Source organism: Procambarus clarkii, chromosome 60 (assembly GCF_040958095.1).
Source record: "Procambarus clarkii isolate CNS0578487 chromosome 60, FALCON_Pclarkii_2.0, whole genome shotgun sequence".
In the NCBI taxonomy this organism is placed as follows: Eukaryota; Metazoa; Arthropoda; class Malacostraca; order Decapoda; family Cambaridae; genus Procambarus; species Procambarus clarkii.
Genome location: NC_091209.1, coordinates 15,410,708 through 15,437,974, shown reverse-complemented (window position 1 = coordinate 15,437,974; position 27,267 = coordinate 15,410,708). Strand labels below are relative to the sequence as shown.

The window sequence follows — 27,267 nt, the reverse complement described above, 5'->3', positions numbered from 1 at the left end:
CCCTGTTACCTAGCAGTAAATAGGTATCTGGGAGTTAGTCAGCTGTCACGGACTGCTTCCTGGTGTGTGTGTGTGTGTGTGTTGGAGAAAAAAAATAGTAAACAGTTGATTGACAGTTGAGAGGCGGGCCGAAAGAGCAAAGCTCAACCCCCGCAAACACAACTAGGTGAATACAGCAATGTGCCGCTACACTAATATGTATGAAAGATTACACAGTGTAGATATAAAAAGAAACAGCTACAATCTCATCCAACATCCCCACCTCACAGGAGAGCCAGTCATACGTGGAATCAGAAGAGAATATAAGGCTGATCTATTAGCCTCCACTAGCAAAATCTGGGTACTGTACAAGAATATCTTCCAATATTCCTAAGTGTATGAAGTAATTACAGAGCTCAAAGTACTTCATACCATTTGGTCTGAACTGATAACAGGGCAGTCACAGATATAGTGTTGGAGAGTATGGCCTACCTCTTGTTTACACAGGTTACTGTTGGAATATTCACAAGTTATTCATAAAAAAAACTTCGGTTAACGTTTTCTTTAATGTATTTATGAGTAACTACACCAAAATTAATATTTTACAAACGATCAGATTCATATACTGTATAATTAATGTATAATATTAATTTTTGTCGGGAGACAGGCAGCCAGTGTATTCACCTGAATTTACCTGAGGGTCACTAATACTAGTGAAGGTAGTATAAGGTAGTATTAGTCGAGGCTACTAATACTAGTGGCCTCGACCTTTTACTTCCCCTCCCACTATACCACAGATCTTAGTGTCATCTGCAAAATTGATGATGTGCCTAATATGTATCATGTTAGGCTTATATCAAGGTTCCACCAAAGTCGAATTATTGACCTTTCCCAGGACGCAACCCCACAACAAGCTGACTAACTCCTGGGTACTTATTTAAGGTAGGTGAACAGACGCATTAGGCGATAGGAAATGCGCCCAGTCATTTCGGTACCGGCCGGAATTCGAATCCACAATTTCAAATTATGAGTTCAGAACGATCCCGATTGTACTTGTCGGGGACAGGAAGCCTGTAGGCTGCATCTTTGTATGTTCCTGTAGTCCAGCTATTGACCTTCCCCAGGCTGCAACCGACAACAGTGCCTGACTCCCTGGTATCTATCTACTTCTAGGTGAACAGTTGCATCAGATGAAAGGAAACGTACATGACGTTTCTGTCCCTCATGGGGACTGAACCCGGGTCCCACTGTTGTGAGCCGAGGACATAGATATTCCAGGGAAAATTAGATTTTGATTTAGATTTTTTATTCAGCTAAAGGTACATCCATTGAGTTACATACATAATGTTGGATTTAAAGATAGAGATAGTACATACAATACCTAAAGCCACTAGTACGCATAGCCTTATTTCAGGATAATTAGTATTAAGGACTTGCCCGAAACGCTACGCGTACTAGTGGCATTACAAGAATGCAAAAACTCTTGTATATATCAATAATCTCACCAACCCATTGTTATTTCTCGTGAACAAATTATTATTATATTATCATTATAATTATTATTACTAATTTTATAATAATAATTAGTATTAAAATCTAGACCACCGGCAGAGTCAACATTAGTTTACAGTCTCCGTGGTGTAGTGGTAAGACACTTGCCTGGCGTTCCGCGAGCGCTATGTCATGGGTTCGTATCCTGGCCGGGGAGGATTTACTGGCGCAATTCCTTAAGAACATAAGAACATAAGAACATAAGAACAAAGGTAACTGCAGAAGGCCTATTGGCCCATACGAGGCAGCTCCTATTCTATAACCACCCAATCCCACTCATATACTTGTCCAACCCGTGCTTGAAACAATCGAGGGACCCCACCTCCACAATGTTACGCGGCAATTGGTTCCACAAATCAACAACCCTGTTACTGAACCAGTATTTACCCAAGTCTTTCCTAAATCTAAACTTATCCAATTTATATCCATTGTTTCGTGTTCTGTCCTGTGTTGATACTTTTAATACCCTATTAATATCCCCCCGGTTATGTCCATTCATCCACTTGTAAACCTCTATCATGTCACCCCTAACTCTTCGCCTTTCCAGTGAATGCAACTTAAGCTTTGTTAATCTTTCTTCATATGAAAGATTTCTAATTTGGGGAATTAACTTAGTCATCCTACGCTGGACACGTTCAAGTGAATTTATATCCATTCTATAATATGGCGACCAAAACTGAACTGCATAATCTAAATGGGGCCTAACTAGAGCAAGATATAGCTTGAGAACCACACCAGGTGTCTTGTTACTAACGCTGCGATTAATAAATCCAAGTGTCCGATTTGCCTTATTACGAACATTTATGCATTGATCCTTTTGTTTTAAATTCTTACTAATCATAACTCCCAGATCCCTTTCGCTATCCGACTTCGCAATCACAACACCATCTAGCTCGTATCTTGTAACTCTATCATCATTACCTAACCTCAGAACTTTACATTTATCAGCATTAAACTGCATCTGCCAATCCTTTGACCATTTCAAAACCCTATCTAGATCAACTTGAAGTGATAGTGAGTCCTCCTCCGAATTAATTTCCCTACCGATTTTCGTATCATCGGCAAATTTGCAAATGTTGCTACTCAAACCTGAATCTAAATAACTGTAGCCTCTGTTTAACGCAACAGTAAAATGTGTACTTGGATGAAAAAACGATTCTTCGCGGCAGGGGATCGTATTCCAGGGACCATAGGATTAAGGACTTGCCCGAAAAAAAAAAAAAAAAAAAAAAAAAAACATAGAAAATGTAACGTCGGTTACACATCAGTAACGACCAGCTGGCGCGCGGTCTGTGCTGTTGCTGCCCCTAATCCCACAACAATAACAAATAACTAAATTACGTCCATTTCCGTCATCACTCCTACATCAACTGGTAATATCAACAACATTCAAGCCTTGGGATTTCGTTCTATTGAGGGAGTTGTACATGCTATAGCGGGGTGTCCACTTACAGGATGAGTGGCGCTGCCCAATAAACTCGTCCCTCGGGGCAAAATTTTAAATTTAATTTAATAACGACGGGGTACATAGTCGTTTCGAGCACGAGACTATTCGACGAAGCTCGTCATTTATTTTGTAAAAAACTGTATATACTGTTAATGCATAATAATTCATTGTGTTGGGAGACAGTTTATATTTATGCACATTAGCCTTATATCGAGTTACAGACCCCAGCATGCAACCCCACAACAAGCTGACTCACTCCTGAGTACCTACTTGCTGCAAGGTTAACAGATGCATTAGGTGACAGGAAATGCACCCAACCATTTCTGTCCCGCCCGGGATTCGAACCCGAAATTCTCAATTGTGGATAGAACGAACCCGACTCTACTACAGGGACCCTTATTATGCTAGGATGCATTGTTAGTGTTAGGAAGTATTGGGTTAGGTTAGGTTAGGTTAGATTAGGTTGGGATGAGTTATGTTAGGTTTCAAAATCTATTGGCGTCTTATGTACTGTGACTTGGATCCATTGGAATATGGCCATTTCGGACGTGAGAGGAGAGAACCTTCACGCAAGCTGCACTTTTAAAGAAGTGTGAAGGAGGATGTTTACATTTTCATAACTTGAATTACGGCAGAAAAATTTAACATATTTAATTGGGCATGCAAAGTTGAAGAGGACGTCTTGAGTTCTCAACATAGGTGATGTAACTAGTTGACTAAAAACATGGACCTTGACATAATTCTGGTCATTGATATAGTTTGGGTAATATATTTTTTATTTATTTTTGGATTTATTTATATTTACGAGAGTTCTTACATTCTTGTACAGCCACTAATAGCATGCTTCGAGTTTCGAGCAGATCGTTAATCCTAATTTTCTCACACACACATCTCCAGGAAGCAGCCCGTCGCAGCTGTCTAACTCCCAGGTACCTATTTACTGCTGAGTGAACAGGGGCATCGGGGTGAAAGAAACTCTGCCCATTTGTTTCTGTCTCTGCTGGGGATCGAACCCGGACCCTTAGGTCTACAAACCCCAAGCGCTGTCCACTCGGCCGTTAGGCCTCCAAATATTGTAGTTACATCTTCATAATAGATTCTGATGTCATTAGATCAATATACCATAGTGTATTTTCCTATTATGCAATATTTGTAATAACTTTCTCTTAGTGGCCAGATACTTTGATTCTGTGCTGTACTGTAACTGTACCTTTAATTCTTAAATTTTGTAGGGCAGTATACAGTATATTGTCTAAGTTTAGTTGTCTTACTGAGCTTGTCTTGGCCTACGGAGGTAACCATTTTGCTAGTTATGCTGGGCAGCTTGTTGATTTTAAAGAATGATCTTCGAAAATGTTGTCACAAATTTCATTGAAAGGCTTTCACCCATGTCCTTAATGTTATTGTTGGTTATGTATCTTGAGGTTATCTTGATGATTTTGGGGCTTTAGTGTCCCCACGGCCCGGTCCTCGACCTGGCCTTCACCCCCAGCAAGCAGCTCGTGACAGCTGACTAACACCCAGGTACCTATTTTACTGCTAGGTAATGGGGGCATAGGGTGAAATAAACTCTGCCCATTGTTTCTCGTCGGCGCCCGGGATCGAACCCGGGACCGCAAGATCACAAGTCCAGTGTGCTGTCCACTCGGCCGATCGGTACCCTAATGTAGTTTATTTACCAAGTCACTAATTCTAATTGCTGCATCCATCACTGTGTGATGTAGATACTGTGTAGAAAATCTTACTTTCTGTTGCATAAGAGAGCAAAATGATGGTGAGTCAGTTGGCCACAGCCTTCTAAAATCACACCTAAAACAAATAAACCTAACTTATTCTAACTCTTGCCTAACTTACTATAACCATAACCTACACTTAACTAGTCTAATCTTCTGAGAGTGCATGAGCTCCAAAAAGTTAAATATACATGTTTATTTGGTACAGTATTTCGTGTATCAAACATTTTACATATTTGCCTCGGTGGTTGTATGCACTTCATAATGTTGTTGCCCTTCTATATTATAGTTGCTTTTCCATAAATAATTACAGAAAATAAACTGTAATATAAACATAAATATATTGTCTCTGTAGTTACATAGTTTCTTGGAATTTACCATGTAAAGTGTATAAAAATTAATTATCATACATTTGGGTCCCGGTAGTACAGTCAGGTTTGTTCTCGCTCACAGTTGAGAATTCCGGGTTCGACTCCTAGGTGGGACCGAAATGGTTGGGCATGTTCCCTATCATCTTATCCCCTGTTCACCTAGCAGCAAACAGGTACCCAGGAGTTAGGGGGAGAAACCTCGACATAAGCCAAACATATAAATACTGTACTGTATACAATGACTGCCCTCCAACACAATGAATTATTTTATATGGAAAATTAAAATCTTTTTCAGATTATATCCAAACCTTAAAATGAAGTTTCAACAGTATGAAGAAGTAATACAATTCATCAACACCAAGCCCAAGGGAAATGTAGTAGCAGCTCTTGTTCAAAGGTTTCCTGGGTAAGTACTCTCTCTAGCATCAGGTCAGATATTGGGCTAAACTGTTTTTTCACTGGGTATGTCTTGTTAGGGAATGAGGAGACACATTTTTCTAGTTGCATGCAGCCAGACACTGCAAATCACATGAAAACAAAAATGAACAGTAATATTGCCAACATTCTCTAGATATCTAGTGTAAGTTTAATGTATAAATGTACAGTACACTGTACTTGAAAGCTCATATTACATATGAGCTGTTAAGTACTCATCCACAAGTTTTGCTTATTCCTGGTGCCCATATTTTAAGGCAATTGGTTCATTGTAGAAAATTTATTGATGGGTAGACCTAGTCATTTATTATTTGCTGTAAGAAAAAAGAAATTGTCAGTAAATGGCAAAAAGATGGAAGAACGTGTGGGCTGGAATTTGTGGTTCAGTCCCAAGTTGTCCGTTCAAGCAAGAACAAGAACCACTAGAGGTCAGACACAATGGAAAGATTATGATTAGTGTGTGAGGCAACAGTTTAAGTGTCAGATTTGTAGTCCCAGTAAATGTAAAGTGAATTCAACAAAACTTATATTATTTATAATAAAAGTTACTTTTCCCTGGGATTTTGGTGTCAAAATGTAATGCTACATAGACATGTATGCATATTTTGCATTTATGAAACAATAATTGCAGCAAAATCTTGCCCCCCCCCCCCCCCCCAAAAAAAAAAAAAAAAAAAAATGGGTTTCATTGGAGAATCAGATGCACTGGAAGAATCTGAAACCAACCGATTTATTTAAAAGAAGATGGTATATCTTATTTCTTGCTTCAGTACCAGAAATTTTGCCCAGTTAGCCCATTTGATCACTGTAGGTAGTACATACAAGTGACAAACTTTTCCATTGCTGCCCACTGGATGAATGTGGTAGTGCATGATAGGCAAATTAAATTCCATATAATTGCCTCAACTAATAAGCTTTCACTCTTCATGTTTGGGCCTCTTTGGGCCATGAAAATGATAGTTTGGTAAACTGAAAATACTGTTGATTTATTTTTGTTAAATTATCTAACTTAGTTAGCTAAACAAATTTTGGGGTTCAGGAATTATGTGCCTCTGTAACTTTTTCCGCTGCTGCTCACAGGATGGCTACAGGGTGCATAACAAACTGTAAATAAAACTACTTTACAAAATTATTTCTTCTTGCAGAATTAAAGCAAAAACTTTAGGCAGCATTTGGGCCCAGGATATGCAACGAAAAGTAAAAAAAAATTTCCATCGCATTAATGTTCCAGAAAGAGCCAGTGAAATATACCGCAAGTAAGTCTACTGTGTATGCTGTTATGATTAGAAAATGTTTCTCTGGCAACCACCTTTATTTCAATTCAAATTATTTTACATGCAATCAAAATTTGTTTTACAGTATACGATTTTTACCTTAGTCCTTCGTGTTCAGCATTGTTAAGAGCTGTCCTGATACTCTGGTGCTAACTGATACGAATTACTCGTTTGTAAGGAAATACACTATTAATTTTGTAGCCCTTTATATGGTCTATAAAGGTTTATGGTCGGATCTTTAAAGACCATATAAAGGTCGATGAGGTCTATGGCCTCATCTGGGTGCAGCTGTGTACCATCCATTGTTTTCATACTACAGTACTGTATTTGGCATCCCTAGTTTTCATACTTGGTTCCCCAATGTTTGACCACATGAGTGTCTGGAGATTAGCATCCAGGAGTATCTGAGACAGGCGCCAGATATCCCAAACTTTGAAGGCTCATTTCTTGAGAATCACTGAGCATTAAGATCCTATATCAACCTTACAATAGTACCCTTGGGTGTTTTAAACATTCCAAACAATCCCTCCACCAAGCAAAAGAAAAGTGTTATTGTCTTCAGCAGCATGCATCACAATGACAAATTAATTCAGATTCAAAAGATAGGGGAATGTGAGTATACATCTAAATTAAATTACGTAAGCGACTTGAGTAATTTTTGGCGGAGACCCTTGTGATTCCCTGAAGCTACCATTTCCGATGTAGGTGCCATCAGTTGTGGAGTTCTACGTCGTACCAGGAAGAAAGCAGCCAGAACCTGGCCCCTGGTTCAAATGACTGGGTACTAGCTTAACCTTTTCATTGTTTACCTTTGGGAGTTCTGTGGCTGTTTTCAGGGCTGCAGGTTTTGGAGGCAGCCAGCTGTGGTTTGTTTTGACTTTGTCTTTCTGGGTGCCTTCCATGGTGGTGGCATAAATAAATAAATTAATATAACTATCACAGCTCCCTGCGCCTTTGTAAGGGGGGCCAGGTTCTGGCTCTTAGTTTCCAGTAGGCCGTAGAGCTCCGTGACTACACCTACATTGGAAATGGTAGCTTCAGGGAGCCACCGAGGCTCGCCCAGAAATTGGCATTTCATTACATTCAATGCTATTATTTTGTAATATTTTGTTCTGAGGTCAATAAATACCCCAGAATAATAATGAAGTTTGAACACCCAGGAGTGCTTATACTGTGTAGGGCTATCATGCAATGGTGGCTGATTTTGTACCAGTTTCCAGATACTATACACTACTTATAATGCAACTTTTTAGATGTCTAACCCATGTTACCCAATGGCTTAAAAACTGTAAATCTGCTTGTGAAGTAAAAGATAAAAAAATTATATGATCCCTTTGCATTTGAAGATAAAAAAATTTACGTGTATAATTTTCATAAGAACAGTCATCTGAAGCGTAGACAAATTAACTTCTTAATATTTATTTTAACAGCCTTCTTTTGGATACCTTTACTGTTTCAATTTTAGTATTTTTGTTCCTTACATTTTTTTTTTTTTTAGGTTTCGTTCATGCACTAGTGGAGACGGTCTAGGATTCTTTTCAATGCCAATTTCCAGAAACTGGTGACTGGCCAGAGAAGTGACTTATCATAATATTTGTTACTTTTTCAGTTATGTATCATGTGTTGAGGCTGGTGATCCTCCTGGTATCTTGGTGAAGATGGCTGTAGCAATGGATTACTCGTCTTCTATGTTAGCCAAGCTGATCCTAGAGCAGTACCTTCATGCCAACTGCCCTGACATTTCAGGTAATGATACTTTTGCAAGTCTTTATATTAATTTATTATTTGTTTATAGCAGTTGAGTATAGACAAACTGTTCTCGGATAAGCTGACTGTTACAGAGAAGGACCGCAGCAACTCTCCCTGATAGCGGCAACATAATACTGAAAGCTTGTAGAGAGGCCTGCATACTTTTCTCTGAAATAAATTAAATACAATTTTATTTTAAAATCTGTGTCTTGAATTCCAAACTTTATTTTTTACAATCCTGTAAGAGCAAATATTTGTATTTAGACTTTTAAATGTTCGTTGCATGTTAATTAAATTTTGTATTCTGGTTTGATCATTAAATAAGGAAAATCCAATTTAATAGTTTCAAATTTTCATGAAGATATATTTCCTAAGACACCAAGTATAATCAAATCTTGTTAAATAATGTGCCAGAATGTCGTCCTTCCTAAATGTTCATAATCTTGGTCTATTGAAAGTAGATTTTGCCATTGGTGTTCCCCAATGGCTCTACCAGAAACAGGCTTTTCATAATCCCTAAAAATCTAATTTTTCAGTGAGCAAATCGCAAGTAAATCGTTTACTGAGAGATACAACAAAGATAGAGGACAGAGACCTCAGCATTGAAGTATATTTGGTGAGTGTTTAAAATTTTATTTTTCACATGTGGATTGAGCCAATTCATGCTACGTGAATTGACTCAATTCATGTATTATGCATAATACGTGTATTATGTTAAATTTAATAATAGTTTATTTTTATTTACTTGCAAAATAGTGGTGCAGTGTTTTGAAATTCAGCAGCATCCACTATTTTATGTCAATTCTCCAATTTTGACTTTTGTTGAAATATTGTGGTACAGAACTGCACTGATATTTTTAGTAAAATTTATAACATTCATATTTTGGGCCAGTAGTTTAGTTACTTAAATAAAATAAAATTCCAAAGTTTTAAATGCCTTTATGTATATACTGTACTGTATTACTGTATATGTATGTAATATTTTTGGGATTGCAAATTTTTGTAATGGCATTTTAGTATTTCAGTGATATTTTCAGCTTTACTCGTAAGTAGTAATGATTTCTTAGCTTAGCCCCTTGGTTGCTCCCCTAGGCATGTCCTGCTCTATCCTGGGCCTTGCACGAATGACCTCCTCTTCTCCGTAACCATTGAAAATCTTGGCAAATGTTGCTGACTAAACAAAATAAGGTAGTCAAGTTAAGCTGAGATGTTGAAGCTCCATCAGCTGACTCTCCTTGTATATGTTTTCATGCTTAACACATTTGTTGCCCCGGCGGGCGAACTGCCGCGCACCTCAAGATAGCCTGAGCAGTGTGCTTGAACTCTCTACCACCCACAAATGTTTATACTCTTTTTAGCTTTCTGACCTCAATTTTCGTGCTACATCGTTCAATTTGGTATTAAATTGTTCACAATAGAATGCTGTAAAGGGATATTTGCATATAAGAACATGTAAGTCTCGCTTTTCTATACTTTCGATGAAAATTCTAACTTTCCCCTCCTACATACTGTAGTTTCTTTCGATGCTTTCGTCATGGATTGGCTCTGTTCTAGATCAGTATCCATCTGGAAGTCAATTTACAGTGTTTATAAAGCCGGTAATAACAAATACCTGAAATAAAATAACCAGAATGGGGAAACTTTTAGACTCGAGGGGAGGTCGCGGCTGTCACGAGCGAGGTCACGAGAACGGTGAGCCTCCAGCGTGGGTGGGCGCCCACACAGCGGGGGTCAGGATGCCACGTGGGGTATACAGAGAATGGGAAGAAGTTGGCACTCATTTAAAAAAAAAGTACTATAGTTTTTGGACAATAAATAGAATTTTTTAAATTTTTTAAATTATAGACAGTTTGTGTCATCCCAGATACAGTATTTCGTATTTTGGTTTTATGATGGAATGTGCAATATTGGGCATCAAATGTGTTAATTTAAATTCACCATGGTACTGTATTAATTTAAGTGTCTTGGCCATTCTTCATTATCCAAACTATACTGATGCCCCTTGGCCTTGCTTCCAACACTTGAAGTTCACATTTTCCCCTTTCCTCAATATGCATACTGCTTCCACTGCTCTAGATATAATTCTTCAGCAATATGTATACAGTACTACTTATCAGGAAGAGGGGAATTTTCATCACTGATAAGTCTCCAAAATTATGGTAATATTCTTGTAATCATCCCCTTGGCTTATGCAGGCTTACTGTAGGGAGGTTGGCAGAGGTGATGCACACGACTGTTTATAAAGGCTCAATAGGTGCAGAGATTTTTATTTTTTTCCGTTGAGCAGGTGCATATTACCATAAATCAGCCGATGACTGTTTTTCACTCCTATTTGTTAAATGGCTATAAGCTTACTGTGGCAATGCAGCTTATGGGGAAAAACACAGCCAACACTGTATGGCTATAGTTAGGGGTTAGGTAATAGGAAAGCTGGCAGCTTAGTTTGTCTAAACACGCACATCTCTTCTGTTCCATTGCCCATGCAGCAAACCAGGTCAGTCCATACACAGTTTCCCTTTGCTTTCTATCTGTACTTTGATAATGAAAATAAATTAATAATTTATTTCTGGAAATAAATGCTGGTGCAGGTGTGTGAACTTGTTATGTATTAAAATTTTTTGTTTTAGGCGGTGTCTTCCTTAAAATTAAATGACATAATTGTAAATAATGGTAATATTTTTCCATTTTTTGTTAGTGTCTGCTCGATGATGATGTTTATGGGCCATTTGCTGACAGCATAAAGCAGTGAGTACTCAATAAATGTAGTCTAAACACATTATAGTTGCTCCCTAAGAAAAGGTCCTACTGTCTTCTGGGTTAGTCCAGTGCTTCTACTTTAGCTACAAAAGTCTTGTCTTGGCGTGAAATTTGTTGCAGGTGTGTGACTCGCTCTGTTTTGAAAGTGATTTTTTGTAAACTTGTAGCAACATTTGTTGCAGTTCTCTACATAGGTTCAAACTACACTACCAACCAGGAAATATAATTGTCTATAATGCGTTGATGGTCGAGAACAAACTGAATGTTGGTCAATTTTCTGACACCATTTTTCTCGTCAAGTATACTTGCTCTCTTCTTCCAACTTCTTTCCTGCAAAATGTGGATGGCACACAATAACTCGTCCTCCTATTTAGATACTACAGTAATACTAAATGTCAATTTAGATAGATAAAGTTGAACAGATACTTCCACTATTCAAATGCCTTATCATTGATAGTTGATTTAGTCTAGAAGCCTCTCATAAAATTAATAAATAAACTTGTAAAATTTCTCAATAAAAAAATAATGATATTCAGGGTGACCTCAATTATCCAGATCAATTGGTATCCAGAAATAATTGTTACGTTTGGATAGCTGAAAACTTGGATAATTTAACAAAGGAATGAGACAATTTTTCTGCATTATTTTTAACTTTGCTATTTATTTCAAAAGACACTTGTGCTAAAAACACCTGTAAGAGTATCTTAGTAGGAATTCACCAATGTGTATGTAGAAAACCAATGAAATATTTGTGATATTGGATAATGAAGTGTCAGCCACATCCAAATTGTGCCAAGACTTGATGGATAATGGGGGTGGAAAAGTGGAAATTTCTGTCTGGATAACAGAGAATCTGGAAAAGAGGGATCTGAATAATGGGGATCGCACGGTACATAACTATTGTCATGTTAATATTCTAGTAAAACCTGCTTATTTCTAATTTGAATGGCAAGCTTTCTCTATATGAATATGCTTCCCTTTTAAACCTTGCTTTTCATGACCAATTTTTCCTGCTTTGCAGTTCCGTAGGTCATGAATATGAATTTCTTTTGAGGCGAGAACTTGAAAAACTAAATATTAGCTACAAGAATGAAGACGATCTTCGGCTCAGAGGATACGACAAGACACCAGACATCAAACTGGACATTCCTATAGGTGGGAAATGTAGTCTTAATACTTCCACTTTAAACATGATTTTAAATGTATTTTACAATTATGTACTGCATATGATAATGGTAAAGGAGGCAGGAACATGACATTTAAGTTGTTAGACAAAATTAATATGTAAAATGTATGCCTCACAAGTCACTAAGAGCAGGATGTTCATAATATAATACGTTAAGATAGTGTTTGTTTATCCTGTAGGTGCTTTGTGCCTTGGTGACTGGTCAAGAATGATAGATATTAATTGGAAAACAATATTGAAAAACTTGTTTATTTAAAGTATAAAGAAACCTGTACAATTTATAGTGCGCATAAAACTACTGTGTATAGTATAGGTGGATAGTTTTAATTCATAGTGCTGTGTTTTTCTGTACACCAGCTGTTGATGGGAAGGTGGTCAACTGGATAGAGAGTAAGGCATCTTTTGGTGATGAGGAGAGCCATCGCACTTATCTCAAGGACCAGTTTTGGAGTTATTGGAACAGGTAAATGTATCATTAACTTTTTCCAGTAATGGTGTATTAAGGGATCTTGGAAAGACACTCGGTTGTTACTTGAGGGTCAATACCTTTTATGTAGTTAAGTACTGTGTATCTAGTTATGTTGTTGTACTTTATGTAGAGAAAATAAGGTCAGTGAGACGAACAAATTTACATAAGATGTAAGTACTGAAGGACCTACATGTTCCAGCACTTGGCCCTTTGACTAGTTTCTTGCAAAATGTGTTGGCACACATTTACAGAACAGTTGGTACACAGAAGGTTTAGTAGTTAGAAGGATAAGTTCTTAATTGATATATCTTGCAATATTATCCAGGCTATATACACTGCTTATCTTAAGACCAGGGGCCAGATTCGTGAAGCAGTTACGCAAGCACTTATGAACCTGTACATCTTTTCTCGGTCTTTGGCAGTGTTGTTTACAATTATTAAACAGTTACTGAGCTCCGAAGCACCAGGAGGCCGCTTATAACAATAACAACAGTTGATTGGGAGGTTTTCATGCTTGTAAACTGTTTAATAAATGTAAGCAAATCCATCAAAGATTGAGGAAAGATGTACTGTACATGTTCGTAAGTTACTTGCGTAACTGCTCATGAATCTGGCCCCAGGATCCTTAAGGATTTTAAATTATGTTTGCTGCACAATTCTTGTGTAAATTCCTCATTGGAAATATTTTTTTTTACTTGTGAAAATAATTAAGAGTATTCTATATATGTTATAATTCTGTTCTTGATGTGATATCATTGAAATATTTCATGACTTACAAAGTAAAATAATAACTTCAGTTTAACCATATTTACAAGTGTTAGAACTCCCACAAAGCATTCATGGGAATTTCCACATGAGAAGTTTACTTAAAACTTTAGTAAGGGTCTAATATCAAGCTGATGAGCTTCTTGTGGTGCTTCCTGAAGAATATGGGGAAAATATTGGGAAAGGGATATTTTTTCATTAATATAATCAATAATATAGTAACCAAAAATATCAAAGGAAGGAGGTGGTAGGAGAAAAGCACACAAACTGTATTGGAGGGAACCTAAACATTCCCTCTAATGTGTTGTGTGGTTTCCTCCGAGGCTAAGGGTCCCCTTCTTCCAGCCAGAGGCAGTAACAAATGTATTTTTTGTTTTTCCCCCTCAAGGTTTGGTCCGGGTCTAGTCATCTACTGGTTTGGATTTATTGAGGAATTGGATGAACATAGAGATAAAGGCATTATGCTACGAGACTCTTTTCCTTCCAATATAGTTTTTATGGACCCTCTCTCGATAGCTCAACGTAAGTGGAGATTTTTTTGTTACACATTAATTCAAACATACATTCTTGTGTTGGGTAAGATTTTTTCAATAATGACAATCCATGTCATAAATCTTCATTAATCAACTGATTTTCTGCATCTGTGTGCTTTATGATAGGCTAAGATGGCAAAATTTGCAATGGTTTTCATCTGATTGCAATAGAAGTGATACAGAATTGATGCAAAATGCACAACATTATAGATGGTATGCATATTGCTAGTCACTTTATTTACTTGTGAGTCTGTGAAGTAACTGAATGGATGATTGCATTAGCACACCCTTGGTCAGGGAGTACAGTCTCATCCTTGGTCAGAGAACATCAGTAAGTTATTTTAAGAGTTGTGTTCTCAACAGGATACTGCTGAGATTACATATTGATATTAGGACGAGGGAAAGTAAAAAGCAATTGGGCAAAGTGCTTGATAATTTTTAAAAGTACAGTACTGGATCCAGTCTATTTGGGTCTGTGAAGTAGGACCAGCAAGTAATAAAAGTACAATCAAAGAATGAAATGGTAGTACAAGTATGTACTATATGTACAGTATGTATAAAGACGGACGCTTCTGCCATTGACGAGTTGCACATTTTGAATGGCACTATCAGATATGGTAATAATTTGTTTACATAAGGCTTCAACTTGCATTATAATAAACAATATGTTATACATGATAGTCTCTCATGGAAGAAAAAAGTTGGCCATGTTCTCTCTTCTAACTAATTTTTTATTTTTTTTTACAGCAACTTGCGATACTAAGACGACTGTCGAGCCATGCTGAAAGATGAAGCAAGAGCCTGTGAAGAAATGCCGAACCACTGACACACACACACAATACACACGACTGCACAGTAAACCTCGTAAGCTACAAGGTGAAATGCATTTAGAGTACTCCGGTAGTTTTTATGATAAAGTTAAAGGCCATTCCTTCATATCCACACACGCTGCGTCTCATTTACGTCTGGTTATCTACCACCTGTTTGTACCAGTCTTGTCCTTCATGTAATAACGGTTGTGTACTCATTATAACTGTAAGCAACAAAATCTTGGTGGAGAACTTTTATTAACCATCAATGAAGTAAGGACTACTTTCAACTATTCTTTTCAGTATTCTGTAAATATTTAGTTTGAAACTGCTTAATAATGTACTGGTATTTGCTGGTGCTCGTGGTAAAACATTTTAGGCAAATTAGCTATTCATCTGATAATACAGTACTGTAGCATGCTGCTTATTGCACGTAATGAAACAGCATAAGCTACTAGAGTATTCAAACAGTTTAATCTTATTAAACTGCTGAATACTTATGTAACATATTCATTTATGCTCAACGAGCAGCATTGGAAAACATTTTGCTGCATAGATTTGGAAAAAAAATAGTAGTACAGACGAGGATTTGCCCGCAACTCTAGGAACACTGTTGTTATTATTATCAGCATCCTGGTCAATAAATTCTAAATATGAATCATTTTGCATAAGTTTATATTGTTAGGCTGTAGATACAAGCTGAACAGCAGTACTGTTAGCTCATGCTGCCTGTGCCACTCTTGGTTAGTTACTCAGTACAGTACTGATGCTTATCACACCCAGGAACGGTGTCCACGATTTTTTGTTTTTTCTCAAGATGGTGTTCGTTTGCTTTTGGTTTTCTCTCCCATTCAGTAGACATGTATGATGGGCACAGGGAACGGGTTAAGCTAGGGATTTATGTGATTAGTTGCTTTTGGAAAAGGAAATATCAATAAGGGGATATTAATTTTATTTTATTGCGGACCAATTAAGTTTCAAATTACACTATAAATCAAATTCAACAGATCCTGTTAAATACAAGGCTACAGTGTAAGTACTGTACTTTTGTAAATGTATATAAAGAAAATCATTAACTGTTATATTGCAATTACTGTATATGCATACAGGTGAGACATGTTATTGCATGAATACAGCATGCATGAAGCTGTATGCATATGTTATGCACACTGTTGTATGCATATGTTATGCACACTGTTGTATGCATATGTTATGCACACTGCTGTTTACATAAATACATATAGCTGTAGAAATAGTCATAGGCATACCAGAATATTGGCATATTATACAGGAATACAGCAGTCACTCGGCTGTCTGTTTGTCTGGGTTGGGGGGGGGAGGCCAGGCCCTTGGGAATTCTTAATAGGCTGCAACATCCGACTCGACTCACTATATTGCTTCTGTTGTAGTCTCTGATGCATAAAGTTAACATGTAATTCATTTAGAACAGCTTCGGGCCTTACTATGATGGTTTACTGCTTGCTCAACACAGAACCATTCTCACACCGCATCTAAACTTCACACTCTCGGCATCGGGTAAATTCCCCGTCGGCGCCCAGACAGTGAGAACCTCGCCCTTACGCTCCACACGCGTAAGTATTAATTCCTACGCCCTCCCATGCTGCTCAATGCTTATGAAACAAGCACGGTTCTAAGAATTGGTTGTATAAAGGAAGCCGCTCTTTTCCTCGACCCTCAGTCGTTTAGGACTGTGCTGTCAACTTGCGGTACATGTGACATAATGTTATGAAACTGTGAATCCAAACATGCCCAGGTGCTGAGCTCATGACTCTAGTTCGAGTTCAAGTACATTAAAGACAATAAAATACATCTCGAAGGGATAGAGTAGCTTAAGCTATTTCTACCCTCCTCTACTTCAAGGAGCGCACAAATCCAGTGAATAAATCCACAAAGTCACAGTACAAGAATCACATTTAACACTGCAGGTTAATATAGTAAACACAGCATATAAGTGTTGCACTCTTAGGGAAAAGTGCTTGTAGCTCTTAAGTATTCTGTCTATCATACCATTATCACGTATCCAAACAATTTGATGTGGTACACTACTTATTGATAACTATAGAAATAAGGAAATAAGTTGACACACTAATACATAATGAACTAAGGTGTGGGCGTGCGGCATACTACATAATTTACACTCCTTATCTTTTTCACTGACATCAACACTGTATTGCCAGATATATTTGTATCCTAATCTTAATCTCATGTCAACTGAATCCTTCCATGTAGACTTTCCTCTACCATAAGTGAAGGAAGAATTTGTGTTAATGATTACATAATGCTTAAGTGTGTTACTGCTGTCCACCATTACTGTTCTCTTAACTTTTGCTTCATCCTCTTGGATCATCTTGATTCTTGTTTGAATTTTCCAAGTTTTCTGACATACAACATCAACAAGTTTTTTCCGAGACTCTCTTTGCTATCTCGTCAACTCCCTCATTCAATAATATACCCCATGTGAAGGGATCCACATGAATCTTACTTTATACATTTTTTTTTTCAAATGTCTTGACATTCTCTCTACACTCGATCACAATATTCTGGTAAACTGGTCATCTGCTATTTAAAGACTCTAACGCTCTTCTACTGTCAATAAAGAACAGGCATTTTTACCACATTTGACTACTTCCTGTAATCCTGCTAATAAACCTTTTAGTTCAGCCTGCGTTGAAGAGACATTGTATGTTAAGCTGAACTATCGACAACGAGAGGGTTATTAAGGCCACCACAGTTCCTTGCTGACCAACCAGTAATGTACTTTATTCCTGAGCATAAGCCATCACTAAAGTAAACTCGGTAAATATCCACATTACTAAGGTATTCCCTATATTCACATTGCTATGGAACTTCTTTATAATTTAACACTATTATTAATGCCCATTGTCAGGCACAGGAAGTCTGTGTGTGTGTATATATATACATATACAGGTGTATATACTTTAAGTTTGTATCAATTCCCCCCCATTCCCCCCAAGGTCAAACTACTGACCCTTCCCAGGATGCAACACCACAACACTTGCCTAACTCTCTAGGTACCTATTTACTGCTAGGTGAACAAAAGGATTAGGTGAAAGGCAACATGCTCAACCATTTCTATCCCGACCTGGAATCGAACCCAGGATCCCCGATTGTGAGTTGAGAACGAAGCCAACTGTACTAAGAGACCCATGTATGTAATGTACGCGTGTGCGTGGTCTCATTTATTTCAGTTTGTGGGATTGAGCTTCAGTTTCTGGACCCCACCATGTATGCTTTTGGTCTTCTAAAGCATTCACTTCAAATCCCATCAACTCGTTTTGTATCATCACCTGACATTGTATTCACCTAGTTGTGTGTGTGGGGGTTGAGCTTTGGCTCTTTGGTCCTGCCTTTGAAGAGTGTCAGCTGGTGTTCAGATTCCTGAGACTACTGGGCTCTCTCTCTCCTCTGTCTGCCTCCACCACATCACTGCCTAATGCATTCCATAGTGATTCCACTGAAAACATTCTTTCTAATATCCTTGTGGCTCAAATGGGTACCCAGTTTCTACCTGTCCCTGCCTTGTTCGCATCTCATCCGTGCTAAACAGCTTATCTTTATCTACCCTGTTAATTCCTATGAAAATTTTATAAGTAGGGATCATTTCTCCCAAAAAGTCATGTTTAGATAAGCCTATTCTCAGCCACCCTTCCCTTTGGCCCATATATAGCTTCTAGTTTCCATCATGTCCACTTTCCCATTCAGAATATCTCGTGTTTTTCTACACTACCGGTCTTCCTGTAGATTTTGTATTTTGTAATCATGGCACCTCTCCTTTTTCCAGCGTTGTAAGAGGGAGTTCTTTCAATATTTATTGATAGTTCTTTCCCTTTAGTTCCAGGACCAGCATTGCAGCAGTCGTCTGTATCTGGAACAGCTGTGTTTCTTCTTGAAGGAACGTTGTGCAAGAGCGCTTATTTTTGCAATGGTCTCCCGTAGGTGCTGTACAGTGTTATAAACACTTTATCCGGGTTTTTGAAGGCTGTATTGTTGTTCGGTAGGCATTCCCCTGACACTACCTTGTTTATATGTTTCTCTAGAGCAAGGCTCAATGTTTTGTCTCTTCACCTGGGCTGTATGGGTTTAGATCCGTGGACAGTACGCATGTGAAGCAGATGCTCTATCAACATGGCTATGAGCAGTCTTTAAAAGCAAAGTTTTCAGAAAAAGCATCCTGCTGCCAAACTGTATCTGAATCTAATAATTTCTCTGCCTAAGAGGACATACCTTACCAAGGAGGAAAAAGCATTGCCCGGACACAAGCCTATGAAAGATAGGTTTCCGCTTGTGCTGTGTTCAAATGCGACTTCAATTGTGTTCAAATGCAATTAATTTCAAATGTGGTGCTTTGAAATTAAACCCTTGGTTGTGTATCATTCTGAAAATCCAAGGGTTTTCAAACAGTATAAAGTGAAAAAAAAACAAATGTTTGTGATGTGGAGGGCTAATAATAAGGCATGGGTGACTAGGGTTTTTATTTTTTTTGGAGTGGGTGAATGAAGTGGTGTGCCCTGCCATAGAAAAATATCTGCAGGAGAAACATTTGCCACTCAAGGCCCTGCTTCTTCTCGACAATGCTCCTGCTCATCCTCCAGGCTTGGAAGATGAATTGTTGCACAGATACAGTAATTTTCTCACAGTAAAGTTCCTTCCTCCTAACACCACTCCTCTAATTCAGCCTATGGACCAGAAAATCATAGCGAATTCTAAGAAACTTTATGAAAGGGCACTTTTCCGGAAATGTTTTGAAGTGACTGAAGCCACAAACCTCACCCTCAAAGAGTTCTGGAAACACTATTTTAACATTTGTAGTGCTTTAAAACTCATTGACAAAGCCTGGAAAGAAGTGACTTAAAGAACCCTGATCTCTGGCTGGAGAAAATTGGGGCCTGAATGTGTGACAGAACTAGACTTTGAGGGGTTTGAGCCTGTAAATGATTTCCTCAACTATTGTTGAGGAAATTGTTACTCTGGGGCGGCAAATGGGGTTGGAATTGGATTTTGCTGATGTGGAGGAGTTGGTGGAAGAACACAACGAAGAACTGACCACCGAAGAACTCCAAGCTCTTCAAAAGGAACAGCAAGAAGACACAGCTGAGGATGTTTCTCCAGTGGAGGAGGACAAGGCAGTACAGAATGTCCCTTCCACAACCATTAAGAAGTGATGTCAGATGTGGGAAGAAATGCAAACTTTTATTGAAACGATTCACCCAGAGAAAGCTGTAGTAGGTCGTTGCATAAATCTTTTCAATGACAATGTGATGCCTCACTACAGAGAAATCTTGCGAAGAAGGAAAAACAATCTTCAATGGACCGCTTTGTTGTGAGAAAATCAAGCAGTGAGCCACAACCAGGACCTAGTGGTATGCAGGCAAAACATGCCAGAGAGTACACCCCTGAGAGGTCCTCACTGCCTGATATTACAGTATAATGGCAGTTACTTCCAAACAGTAACACCTCTCTTCCTCCCCCCTCCTCACCATCTTCCATACGCCAACAGCAGTCATCAGCAAGGGTAAGTAATAGCTTGAACATACTTTTGTAGTGTAGATTTAGATGAATTAGGTATAAAATTTAGTTTAAAGTGAGGTTTTTGGGTAGTCGGGAACGGATTAATTCATTTCCCATTATTTCTTATGGGGAAATTAGCTTTGGTTAACGAGTTTTCGGATTACGAGCTGTCTCCAGGAACGGATTAAACTCTTAAACCGAGGTACCTCTGTATTTTTCATTTGCTGGGGTTAAAATCGAGTAGCCATTTTCCAGATAATGTCGGAATTCCACTGAAGATAGTTCTGGAACATCGTACAGTCCTTCTCAGCCCTGAATGACACTTTAGATAACCTTGGAGGTCATTATACACTGGTATACATGTCTTTGCTGCCTGTCTGGTCCTCCTGCGTCTGCCTGGTCATCACAGATGCTGAATTCTGCCTCACAGGTAACAATGTCCGTGTACAGTTTTAATAGAACTAATGTAAACTGATGTACTTGTATGCTAGTTCAGTATCTTATATTATAGTGGTCTACGTTCGTGACTCTCAATTGAGGATTCCCGGTTCAATTCCCCCGGCGGTCAGAAATAATTGGGTACCTTTTCTTTCACTTAAGGCTTGTGTTCACCTAGCATTAAATAGGTACCCAGGAGTTAAGCAAAGTCATCTGTTGTGGGTTCATCTGTTGTGGCTACCTGACCTTCAAAGGAAGATCAGTAGTTGACATAGGAGGATGTCGATAAGCCTTAATACAGAATTCCTGTCCCCAACAATAGAAATGATATATTTCTCCAAGACTGTTTTTTAGCACAAGTTATTCATCAAAAATATTCATCAGTTGATGTTTTCTGTAATATATTTATTGGGTAACTACACTAAAATTAATATTTCATAATCAGATTCATATATAATTAATGTAATAATAATTATTTGTGTTGGGGGACATGCAACCAGTGTATATATACATGTTAGGCTAATATCGAGGTTCCCCCCAGGTCGAATTATTGACCTTTCCCAGGATGTAACCCTACAACAAGCTGACTAACTCCTGCATACCTATTTACTGTAGGTAAACAGGTGCATTAGGTGATAGGAAGTGCACCCAATCATTAATTTAAATAAATATCCCACCCAGAATTCGAATCTAGAATTTCAGATTATGAGTTGAGAACGAACCTGACTGTACTTGTCAGGGACAGGAAGCCTGTGGGCGGCATCGTCGTACGTTCCCGTAGTCAAAATACTGACCTTCCCCAGGATGCAATCTACAACAGTGCCTAACTCCTGGGTAGCTATCTGCTTCTAGGTTAACAGTGTCATCAGGTGAAATGAAACATACATGACGTTTCTGTCCCTCACAGGGACTGAACCTGGGTCCCACTGTTGTGAGCCTAGGACATAGACAAATGTACTCCAGGATCTAATTTAGCTGAGGGGCCGCTGTCTTCCTTAGGAACAATGGGGGAGACCTCAAACAAGCCACCGGCTTCCTGTCCCCATGGTGGCCACTAGATATTTTAGCTTCAGTTCAGGCCACCAACCTATTTTTTTTTTTATGAACAGGCTTAGGTATACACAGCAACGTGCTGCTACCCTATTTTATATGAAAGATACACAGTGTAGATAAAAAACTAGCTATAAGTTCATCCAATATTTCCATCTCGCAGGATGGTTAGTCATACATGGAATCAGGGGAGAAAATACCTACCTCAATACAAAAACAAATCAACTCTGACTAAAAGTTAGGTGAGAACATAAAAATGTAAGGCTGATCTATTAGCCTCCACTAGCAAAACTTGGGTGTAGCACAAGGATATCTTTCAATATTCCTGAGTGTATGAAGTAATTACAGAGCTCAAAGTACATCAAACCATTTGGTCTGAAGTTATTGATAACATGGCAATCACAGATATAGTGTTGGAGAGTATATCCTCGCTCTTGTTCACATACGTTACAATTGGAATGTTCACCATTTGGGGGATTCATTACCTGCAGCCATAGATATCGATATCCCAGCCTAATTCTGGCTATTACAATATCACACTGTCTAGTGGATAACTCCACGAGTTATACTGCCCGTACATATAATTTTCGGTTCTAAACATGTCCATTGTACGTTCTTGTCAATAAATTATTTTTTTCCCCGAATGCGATATACATAACTCATTATAATCTTCATCACCAGCAGTCAACATAGAAAACGTAACGTCGGCTACACATCAGTAACGACCAGTTGGCGCAACACCACAACCCTCGCTGTGGTCTGTCCTGGGGCCGGATTCAGGAAGGTACTTACGAAGGTTTTTCCTCTTAGCTAAGAGCGTTTTCCGTCTTAGCGCCTTCGTGGCGGCTACGTCCGTATTCAATTAACTACCCTAAGTGGAAAAACCTTCGTAAGTTCATTCCGGGATTTAAGTGTGGTTTCGACCACTCGTAGCTTTACGTAAACTGGATATAAGTCATTTTTTCTCTACTACATAACACTGGGATCGATTTATGATATTGGAACATGACCAAAATATTATAACTGGTGAATCTAGTGAAGAGCAATCCTTCGTGTTAGTTATATATGCATTCTCTGCTTGAAACTTGAAGTAAATATGTGTTTGATGATAGTAGAATTAGTTTTATAATAGCAAGATATTATACCAGTAGTTATTAAGTAAATAAACACTGGTGAACATGAAATATGAGAGAAGGTGATGAGCCCTGCCTGATGGGATCATTTACTATCACCAAATGCCCCTGTTCACCTAGTAGTAAGGGTGTACCTTAGCTATACATACCCATTTCTAATTTATTTAGTTTGGTTTTATTTTGAAATTAAATCTGGGTGAGACATAAAATAAAAATATGCTGCACAAATGATGTTAGGTAAGGAAAAGGGTAAAAATGTCAAAAACTTTATTCATTGAATACTTAAAGCTATAATTATGACTATATAGATTATTAAAAAAGAGAGAGGGAAGTAAGGGTCCAAGACCTCTTCCTGTTATACAATTTGGGTGTGGAACAAGTAATTATCAAAAGAAGGCACCATGCCGGGAAGGCTATGTAGCAGTAAGGCAGTGAGGTAGCTACTTATTTGAGAAATGCTTATTTTATTTACCTTATAAGCTGAGGCAACTTATTTTATTTGAGGAATACTCAGCTGATTCCTCTACATTTAGCATGGAACAAATTTGTGTCCAAGACCTCTTCCTGTTAATCAATTTGGCTGTGTGTAACCAAACTAGAAGTGCTCTACAAATCAAGGGACCCAGAATGTGGAATGACCTCCCGAATCATGTCAAAGGCTGTACCTCTCTCAACCAGTTTAAGAGTTAAACCAAGTACTGCCTAATTAACTCCATGTAACCTAACTTACCTCCTAAATGTCAACCCATGTCTTGCTATTTTTTAAACAACGCTGTTCACCAACATGTGCAATTGCTGAGTTATGCTATGCTAACCCCCCTTTTTGTATTTTTTATTCCTTCTTTCAACACAATTTATACCTAATCCCGATTACTAAGTTTTAGTCTGTGTTTTTTCCCCCACACCTTGCCCGAAATGCTATGAGTATTAGTGGCTTTAGGTATTGTATGTACTAGCTCTGTCTATAAATCAAACATTATGTTTGTAAATCAACTGTATGTACTTTTCCTGAATAAAATGTATTTATTATTTATTTTTTAATCAGTAAGTATTAAAAGAAGGCACCAAGCTGGGAAGGTTATGTAGCACCATTGTGTGTAACAATAAACCAAATTTTTTTTAACAAATAATGCACCTGTATGGTAAAACAAATCCTGTCAGCTGTAAAAATATTGATGCAGTTATTTAAATGAAAAATATAATGAAAGAAATATTACTGGTTTATTTTTATCCTATCTTTTTGTACTGTACAGTATATCCAAGGAAGTGAAAAATTGAGACATAATGCACAATTTAATGAATGATTAGCATGGATTAGCAGTTCAAAAGAAATATGACTTGTATTACATATCAACATGAGATCTTAATGATCCATGGTCAACATGATTTAATAAGGATAATACAGTACTGTATTTGTCATAATACAAACTATAATTTAAAATCTTTATTACTGATTTTTTTTATTAAGAAGATTAGGTATACACAGCAATGTGCTGCTACCCTATTCTATATGGAATATTACACAGTGTAGATAAAAAACTAGCTATAAGTTTATCTAATACTCCCATCTCACAGGATGGTTAGACATACTGTACATGGAATCAATTTAGAAAATACCAGCCTCAATACAAAAAACAAATCAACTCTGACTAAACAACTCTAAGCAATTTTCACAAGAGGTAAGCACTGAATCATGGAAACATTATATTATAATTACTCTTACCAGTTTCTACAAAACTCCTCTCAAACAATGTATTTTTAAACATGTTTAGGTATACATAGCAATGTGCTGCTTCCCTATTCTGTATAAAGGACCACACAGTGTAGATAAAAAACCAGCTACAAGCTCATCCAACATCTTCACCTCACAGGACAGCCAGTCATACATGGAATTAGGAGAGAACAAAATACTTAATGCTGATCTATTAGCCTCCACTGGCAAAATCTGGGTGCAGCACAAGAATATCTTCCAATATTCCTGAGTGTATGAAGTAATTACAGAGCTCAAAATACCTCATACCATTTGGTATGAAGTCACTGATAACAGGACAATCACAGATATAGTATTGGAGAGTATGTTCTCTCAAGTAGGACTGAAAACAGATGTTTTTTTTCCACCAAGAGGGCTATAAATCCATGGAACCGCCTACCCGCTGAAGCCGTAAATGCCAAATTCCAGCTAAAAAATATAATTAAGACAATTGGCGGGCCCTTCAACAAGCCGCCGGCTTTCTGTCCTCTTCGAGGTCACTAGATAGTTAGTGGCCCTTGGGTAAATTCAGTAAATATATACAATAATTGTCAGCGCATCTTCCGAGCAACAAGGACAGCTACACAGTATCTCTTAGAATTACGTAGGTAAACAACAAATGTAACATATTTGTTTACTACAATGTCGGTGCTGGCTGTAGAAGTTGAAAAAACATTGTTTTACTTCGAAATATACTAATTTTATAAAAAAATTCGACGTAAATAGGAGGCAGTAGAGCTGCGATAAGCCAGCGCTAAATCTTCAATATGAAGAATGTTGCTGCTCTCTGATTGGCCAAACGAAACACAGTAGTGACCTCTATCGGCACGCAGGTGAACCAACAATTTTTCTTCCTAAGTATACCTTATTGAATCGCACCTAAGCATCTTCTTAGGGCGCACTTAGGAACCTTCGTAGCAAACCCACTTACGAAGAAATACACAGAGCTACCTGAATCTAGGTCCTGAGTATTACACACGTACAGCCAATTATATAAATTTTCGTCTCAAGAGAAGGGTACGGCTGGGAGCCACTTATATTCACTTCACTGCACGACCATTCCATGAGAACATATCTTCAGACGGACTGCACCTTACACCAGAATCACAAGCTCGTGTAGCTAATAAATTAATTAACACCATAAAACACCACAAGAGGTTGATTAGAGACTGCTCCCTATAAATGTGTACTGTATATATATTTCTCATAAGCTCAAAGAGAAACATTTAACATACTGTACAGTATAAAATAGAAACCAAATAAAATAAACCATTCTATTTACTGCACAATAGTGTACCATTTAATTAATTGCCAACCCTTATGTGGGGCAGGACAATATTAGGCTAGTGCTAAACTGAATAATGATCAACAGTTTAATCAAATTAATTATGCTAACCCAGTGTAAGGGTAGGATATTAAACTTGTCTAGTGTTAAACTAAATATTGAACAGCCTAGCAAGTATTTAAACATTGTGCAGACCCTAATAGGGTGAGATCATTAACAACACAAGTTGTGTTGTACAGATATATCTAATTTCTTTGCATTATTTTACCATATATTTTATTTCATTGCAATTATTTTACCTTTGAGTGTTAAGAAGTGTTGCTATCCAGCCAACAGCGATAATGATGAGCTAGCTTTAGGTAATTCCTATAATGACACTGATTACCACTCAAATCATTTGTGTATACAGTATATACTCTTTACCATTTATGTGCTAACTTCCAAGGAAGTAGGATATCGTAGTCTAGTGACTAAAAATTTAACCATAACCATCAACATTTTTCAAATGATACAACAACTTCCTAATATAAAAAAAAAACAGAATCTCCTGTACCTACAGGTGCTACTACCTCTGCCTCAAATGGCTCCCCTGTAGATAATGTCAAAAAAGAGCAGCAAGATCTAGATATCAACCTTGATGACTTTGGTAACATTGGTGATATTGTTGATATGGGAATAAATTTTGACAAGTTTGAATAATTTACATTTTGATAATATTAAACAAGAAAATAGTAACTCTCTTTTGGGTGATCTTGGGAAAGGGGAATCTGTGGACAATTTGTTTGATAATGATCCCTGTAGTGTTAGTAGTGAAAGTGGTGTTGCAAGTGGGAATGCTAATGCTCAGAGCCCTCAGGTTGCTATGAGTAAGGCAGGGGGTACATCCACTTCCTCAGCTTTTCCAATGTTTTCACAATATCCAGGAACTCCCCCAGTGTCTCATACCTCTATCCCACCTACCTCCTTCACCCAAACCTCATTCAATCCCACCTCCACCTCTAGT

The 27,267-nt window shown here is 37.9% G+C and overlaps 2 protein-coding genes across 8 annotated transcripts in view; both read left to right on the top strand.

Moving 5' to 3' along the window:
* Positions 1-15,301, top strand: part of LOC123751104 (CDAN1-interacting nuclease 1) — a 201,766-nt gene extending 186,465 nt beyond the window's left edge. For 4 of the 6 annotated variants that reach the window (XM_069307572.1, XM_069307573.1, XM_069307574.1 and 1 more), the window contains 9 exons: positions 5,377-5,487; positions 6,662-6,772; positions 8,400-8,536; positions 9,076-9,155; positions 11,235-11,284; positions 12,318-12,451; positions 12,840-12,945; positions 14,105-14,238; positions 14,997-15,301. In XM_069307572.1, the coding sequence (XP_069163673.1) occupies positions 5,377-5,487; positions 6,662-6,772; positions 8,400-8,536; positions 9,076-9,155; positions 11,235-11,284; positions 12,318-12,451; positions 12,840-12,945; positions 14,105-14,238; positions 14,997-15,034 (901 nt within the window). In that variant the 3' untranslated portion in view covers positions 15,035-15,301. Of the gene's footprint in view, positions 1-780; positions 922-2,758; positions 2,904-5,376; positions 5,488-6,661; positions 6,773-8,399; positions 8,537-9,075; positions 9,156-11,234; positions 11,285-12,317; positions 12,452-12,839; positions 12,946-14,104; positions 14,239-14,996 lie in introns of those variants that run through there. The other 2 variants (XM_069307575.1, XM_045733205.2) reach the window with 2 other exon arrangements.
* The window catches only part of LOC123766787 (TBC1 domain family member 2B), a 425,460-nt gene that overhangs the window by 375,935 nt on the left and 22,258 nt on the right, over positions 1-27,267 (top strand). The window lies entirely within an intron of this gene.